Below are 6,643 nucleotides of genomic sequence, written 5' to 3'. Positions count from 1 at the left end.
GTTCCAGTAAACACAGCTTGTGAGCTCCCTTTGCTCAGACGCTCTTGGAAGTTGATGGTATGTTCCTCTCCGTCCCACCAGTCAGCTACCACTACTCTTTGGTCTTCACAGCCGACTAATGAACATTGTAGCTGCAGCCGCAGTAGCGGCTTTTTTGCGCAACGGAACACCCCCAAGATATAAAATCTAGAAATAACATCTTAAGAGACACTTTCTGTAATCCAAATGTCACCCCAAAGGAGTGTATTTGACCAATTGTTTCAGACCGACCCAGAACTAAGATAGTGAGATCCCCTTTACCCGAGCAAGTTGGCAAATTTGTGTTCTTCAGGTACGTTCTCTTTAACAAAGAACAAACTGGAATCCTCTTCACCACTATAGTTCAATCTCCATACCCATTTCTTTCTTTCTTTTTTGAAACAAATCAGGCAGGAGAGCTGAGCAGTGCAACGTATACAACCACCCCGAAGGGTCAACAAACCACAAAGCAACAGAGCTAAGGAACTACAACAACTACTACAAGCAACTATCTATCGATAACATAGCAGCCGGTTGGAAAAAGACCTCAACGCGCACTGGACAACACCTCCTCACCACTAAAGCACGCTACCAGCAAATGCCAATCCAACGCCAGCCGGTTGCCACAATGCGACACTGTTACTGGACGATCAAGGCAGCAAGCCGGAATGCCATCGTCACGGCTTGCGCCATCTTTACTGACGATGCCCCGTACCGAGCCCACCACTGCCATGTAGGGTTGGCCACCATAGGTCGCTACAAGATGTGTAGTTGCCATACCCGTGACTTGACGTTGTCCCATGCCGGACTAGCCGCCACAGTCTGCTGTAAGCCGCCACCCTGACACATGTGCAACTGCCTTTGGTCATCCACATGCAGCCCATTTCCACCGAGATCCGGCGCATACACTGTAGCTCCTGGCAACCAAGTTGCTTCCCCAGGGTCTCCTTGCGCCGAAACGGCCACTGCTATGCGGAATCGCTCGCCGCCAAACCACGGAGGCCACTTCAGCAAAACATCTCTGTTGGCCACCTCCCGCGCCGGCCTCCTTGCCAACTTCGCGGACACCACTGGCGCACGGTCCACCAAACCGTCGCCCTCCCTCCAATCGCTGCGCCAACGCCCTCTACCTGACAGCGTTCCGCAACCATGAACACCCACACCTCGAGCCCTCAACATGGCCTCCACCCTCGTCGACTCAATTCCCGCCTCCATTGAGACCGCCATCGCCACCGCAGCAGCACAACCGCTGCCTGACTGGCCAGCCCGTCATTACCATACCAACTTGCAACAGTTGCCATCGCTGCCACCACGCTGCGCCACCACGAGGCCTTCGTGCCTGCGGCCACCACGCACCGGTGCGCAGCAATCCCCGCCACTCGTCGGCCCTCCGGTCCAGCATCGTGAGGCCCTCCACGCCGCACCATGCCGTTGTGCCGTCACTACCCGCGCTCTCGTCACGCGGCAGTCCACGTCGCTCACGCAATAGTCCGCACCGCCGCTGCGCACGGCCTCTGAGCCGCCACCAGGCTGATAGGGCCGGAATCGGGCTCCGACCCACCGCATTCGGCCTTCCTTCGTAGATCCAGCCGGGGGGAAACGAATCCGCCCGCCGGAGCTGAGGGAGCCGCCACACCTCCACACGCGCACGGCCCACATGTGGGACCTCCGAGCCATCACGCCGTCGTCGCATAACTGCAGAAACTCCTCGCGCACGCCCGCATATGAGCCGTCCCGACGGCGCCTCCACAGCTGCCGTCTGAGCCGCCTCCATACCAATTTCAATTAACAAGGCTGTGTCTATCAGCCTTTTGTTTAGTAAACCCAGTGTCCCATAGTCTTTGGGAATGCAAAGTTCCTTTCTTTTAATAATCTGCCTCTATTGCCTTGTACTATGGAATTAGCTACTCCCATCATTTCAAACTATATGCCACTTTAACTTTTTTTAAATCAAATTTGTCTAACTTTAAATAAAGATTTAGAAAACTATATTATTATTCACAAGTTTAACTGAATGTACTATCAATCCGTATTTTATAGAGATTTTTTTATGAAACCAATTTGATGTTATAGATGTGGTGTTTCTTTCTATAAATTTGGTCGGAGCTCGTAAAGTTTGAATCAAGAAAAAATTAAGGTGACGTATTAAATGGGTGTGGTATTCTCTCAAGTTTTAACCGCTGCCATGTTCTCTCTTCAAGCTGCTTTCGGAGCTGAGCGACTGTGTATGAACCTTTTCGGGCAGCAAACACCAAACAAGTAGCAGCACCAGCGAGAAGCCAGCAGCGGCAACGGCTTAACAAATGTGAAGCGGACAGGTCCTTTATTTGTCACGGTGGATGCAAGCGCTGTTATCGTTCTGCCACTCTTGCGAACAAGTGTAGGATAAGTCCATCTGACATGAGAAGTGGCGCAGTCGGTGAACAAGTGTAGGAGCATTTTCGGAAGCTACTTTGGTGTAAGAAAAAGACCTTGGTTTTCTTGTTAAAACAAGGATATACTTGAGCTTATGGACAAAAGAAGATTTTGTTATGCATATCGCGGTCTCCTGCCCACTCCTCTGGATTGCCTGGAAGAGCCACGATCGAGTGATCTTCGACGACAACGTGAACCAAGCACCATCGGTCATGGAGCCGCCGCGTAGGAGCATATAACTATTCCACCACAAAAGAAAGTGGTATTTTGTTTCAATGTCTCTCCGTTTCAAACTATAAGTCACCAGCAGATAAAAGCAGATGCTGTTGGCTATAGCAGTACAATATTACTGCTCAATTGTAACAGCAGCCAGTCGATAAGTTCAGTCGAATAGGGCCATAACTTTTATCATGAGCCTAGTTAGCTAGATATCTATTACAAAGTATGTCTACATACTCCAAAATCAGAACAACTATGATTTACTCCTTCGATTCTAAATTATAAGAAGTTTTGGCTTATCTAGATATATATTACTAAGCAAAGTAGCAAAGTGCATACCAAAGGCAAAGTAGTAAAGTGTACCTGAAACACCGAAACGTCAATAATTTGAAAGGGAGGGAGTTGTGTGCTCTCCGAAGCATGAGAGACAAAGCAAACACCTGCCGTGGAGAGCCAGAGTCATACGTGGCAAGTCGGTGCAATTATCCACACTCGGTATTTCGGTAATCCGGCCCGCCCGCTCAGGCACCGGCGAGCTCTGGATCCGGGGGCCATACGTCATGAAAGGTAACAAAGCTCGGGAATCACGTATGTGCATTGTTTAGATTTTATTTCAGATCAGATGACTAGACTCTAGACATATGCCTTCAACTGCGAATGTCTTTGACCAGGGTGTGGTGTTAATAATAAGATAATAAGGGTAATTGCAAAAAGAAGAGATAACCATGTGCTGATAATACTTGCATAGTACATAGCTTGCAAGAAAACAAATCAGTGTTACCAAGTAACCAAGATGTATCTTTGTAGATCTCGATGCTGGGCTCCAACTTCCTGTATTTAATAACAAGTAATCATGTGCCGACATGCATGATGTCTGTTGAACATGTAGTTGCTGGCTTACTGCTACAGTTTGTTTTATGTCAGCAATCTATTGCAATTTGATGTTCACCAATATGTCAGTGATCTGTGTTAGCTGTGCTGAACTGTGATGGCATATTGGTGTCACCTGGAACTGGAAGCCTTTTATACAGTCTCACTTCTTCAAGCCTAGTTCAGGAATCCGCTCCCAACAATTTTCAGTAGAATGCTAGCACACAATATGGTCAGGTCAGAAAGTAATGGAATTGCCTGCCATCAGTATGCTCATTTTGTTCCAGACCGCTAAATATGTACTCAGGTGGTCCTCGTCTCACAAATACAGTCAGTTTATGTTAAAATGAGTTTCAGAGAATGTACCCATAGCATCTAATGTCACCTCAGGAAAAGAGCGTGCCACATTATCTATGTTATTGATTATGCTTAACCACAGAATCCAATTTTGCTGTTTAATATATCTTGATCTTGAACGAGTACTCATCAGGATTTGCCCTTCCGAAAGTAGAAGCATAAGCGTAAGCAGACAGCAAGTGTTGATGCTGATTCTTGCTGTCAACAGCAAGCTTAACTAAATGTTTATACATTGTGGATTGACTGCCACCACACTAGTTGTAAGATTTCAAGTGTTGACTTTGTTCTGTCCCGAACATGCATTAGATTGAGCATGTATGAGATTTGCTTCTACTGCCGCCTCAGTTGTTTCATATCAGCAATCTAATTGCAGTTTGATGTTCTCCATTCTCCAATATGTCAGTAAGATGGATTAGCTGTGCTCAACTGTGATCGAGTAACTCACAGTTTGTGTCCCCTGGAATCCTTTAGCACAGTCCCACCCTTTAAGCGTAGTTCAGGAACTGATTCCAACCATTTTATAGAGTAGGACACAACATGCACAACTCAGAAGTACCAGAATTGCTGCCTCCAGTGCTTAGACAACAAAGTTCCTATGTATTTTTGCATGAATTTCACGGTATGCTCATTTCGTTCCACACCGCTAAATTTTTACTGTACTCAAGTGAGCTCATCTCACAAATAGACAGTTTATACAGTTAGGATGAGTTTTCAGGTAATTGCCCCTGAAATGTACTAGTAGCATCTAATGTAACCTGTCTAACAATGCTCAGGAAAAGAGCATCATTTTATATGTTATTGATTATGTTTAATCACAGATAAGTTAATTTCGTCTGGGAAAAAAAAAGAAATTGTTTTAAAAAAACTTTGATGGTTAAATTATTTTGATCTTGAACAAGTGCTCAGGGTTTGGCTTTCTGAAAAAGGCAGAAGCATAAGCAGACAGCAAGGCACGTACAAAACAGCTATATTTAACTGAAATGTTCATACTCTCTGGATGACTTTCACCCTACACTGGGTTGCAGTGAAGCAGTGTTGACTCTGTTCTGTCCCGAACGTGTATTAGAATGTTCAGAAATTCGGGTTGTCAACACTTGATGTTACTTTCTGTTGATTCAGTAACCAGAATATAGTTTCATTTTCATTTTTGAACCTTAACGGGAAGTGTGGTCTGGGTATCACAAACAGTCATAGATAAGTAGTGGCCTCTGGTAACATGAATTCCGTAGTAGTACAAGTTGGTAGATTTCATCTTTTAGAACAGGTTGGTCAGTACCTTATGAACATGCAACTTTGATCTTCCCAGGGTATTTCAAGAACATGGAGGCAACAAGGTCAACGTTGACACCTGACGGATGGCTCAAGACTGGGGATCTCTGCTACATAGATGAGGATGGGTATCTCTTCGTTGTGGATCGGCTGAAGGAGTTGATCAAATACAAAGGGTATCAGGTAAACATTGCTGACCTCTGATATCTTGCCTTGAAATGCCTCTCTACAGTTGTCACCTTGTTGGGCAAGGCCTGGCTGAACCTCTGCTGTAAACACTAAAACTCTGAACACTTGGTCCTGCTGCAATCCCATAGCAGCCGCGGTTCCGTCCCTAGAATTCGAAGAAAAAAAGATAATAAAAAAATGATTCTTCTGTAGTCTGAACCATTATTTTTTTGGAGAATAGTAGTCTGAACTGAACTATTAAGTGTTCCTTGGCATCTGAAATCAGCCTGTTCGCTTGCTTGTATACGATCGTGGATTATAAGCTGAAACAGTATTTTTCTCTCATACCAAACCAGCCAGCAGTAAATAATTCACGATCGTTTACGGTCTGCCGAACAGGCTAAAGTAAACTCCTTATGGACAGGTGCCTCCGGCAGAGTTGGAATCTCTTTTACTAACACACCCAGAAATCCAAGATGTCGCCGTTACACCGTGAGCGTCAGTAAACTCCTTATGGCATCTTAACTGTACCAGGTCTGTATTTAATAAATTAGTGAATGTGCTGGTGCTTTCGGCAGGTTTCCTGATCGGGAGGTCGGCCAGTTCCCAATGGCCTACGTGGTGAGGAAGAAGGGGAGCAATTTGTCAGAGCGCGAGGTGATGGAGTTTGTGGTGAAACAGGTACAAGGAACCGAAACATCACGTTCACTGTATATACATAATGCATGCATTCCTCCGACTGAATTTCTGCATTTTCTCTGACCTGCTGTGGTGCATGTAACGTTCACAGGTAGCGCCTTATAAGAAGGTCAGAAAGGTGGCGTTTGTGACAGAAATTCCCAAGAACACGTCCGGCAAGATACTGAGGAAGGATCTCATCAAGCTCGAGACATCCAAACTATGAAATGTCCGAGTTTACTGTTGTCACCCACGAGCAGCGAGCCATTCTCTATGCTGCCCCAGTATTTAGGGGCGGATCTAAAGGGGGGCTGCCGGGGCTACAGCCCCCAGTGAGCCTGATTTCTTTATTAGACCATGGTTACTTAGCCTCAAATCACCATTGATCTCTAGTCCTAGCTCTAAATCTTCATTATTTAGCCCCATGTTCCCATCCTGCATCCGCCACTGCCAGTATTATAGGATGCTTGTAATTGAAGATCCCATCGGCTGTGTGTGCCTGTATAGACTGTTCTCATACAAGATTTGGAGGCAAAAATAGTGCGTCTGTACCTTCGTTTTTTTAAGAAAGGAGTTTCCTCTGCTGTTAAGAAAGATGTAAAATTTACTAGTGCCTCTGTACCTAGGCTTGAATAATCAGCATATAGGA

At 45.6% G+C, this 6,643-nt stretch overlaps 1 protein-coding gene across 1 annotated transcript; it reads left to right on the top strand.

Annotated features, from left to right (window-relative positions):
- The first annotated feature begins 5,199 nt into the window (after window positions 1–5,199).
- On the top strand, window positions 5,200–6,220 carry LOC136469765 (4-coumarate--CoA ligase-like 4). Its single transcript, XM_066467836.1, has 4 exons — window positions 5,200–5,331; window positions 5,741–5,808; window positions 5,895–5,997; window positions 6,107–6,220. Exons 1-4 carry the CDS (start codon window positions 5,200–5,202, stop codon window positions 6,218–6,220), a joined length of 417 nt encoding a protein of 138 aa, XP_066323933.1.
- The last annotated feature ends 423 nt before the right edge of the window (window positions 6,221–6,643 follow it).

Source organism: Miscanthus floridulus, chromosome 1 (genome assembly GCF_019320115.1).
Source record: "Miscanthus floridulus cultivar M001 chromosome 1, ASM1932011v1, whole genome shotgun sequence".
NCBI classification, from domain to species: domain Eukaryota; kingdom Viridiplantae; phylum Streptophyta; class Magnoliopsida; order Poales; family Poaceae; genus Miscanthus; species Miscanthus floridulus.
This window is presented reverse-complemented; position numbering and strand designations above follow the sequence as displayed.

What these genes read in the sequence shown, in the direction of transcription:
- LOC136469765 (XM_066467836.1), top strand. Translation starts at nt 5,200, where the DNA reads ATGGAGGCAACAAGGTCAACGTTGACACCTGACGGATGGCTCAAGACT. An exon ending in TCAAATACAAAGGGTATCAG is followed by an intron (nt 5,332 to 5,740) that starts GTAAACATTGCT and finishes CCTTATGGACAG; the next exon opens with GTGCCTCCGGCAGAGTTGGA. An exon ending in CAAGATGTCGCCGTTACACC is followed by an intron (nt 5,809 to 5,894) that starts GTGAGCGTCAGT and finishes TGCTTTCGGCAG; the next exon opens with GTTTCCTGATCGGGAGGTCG.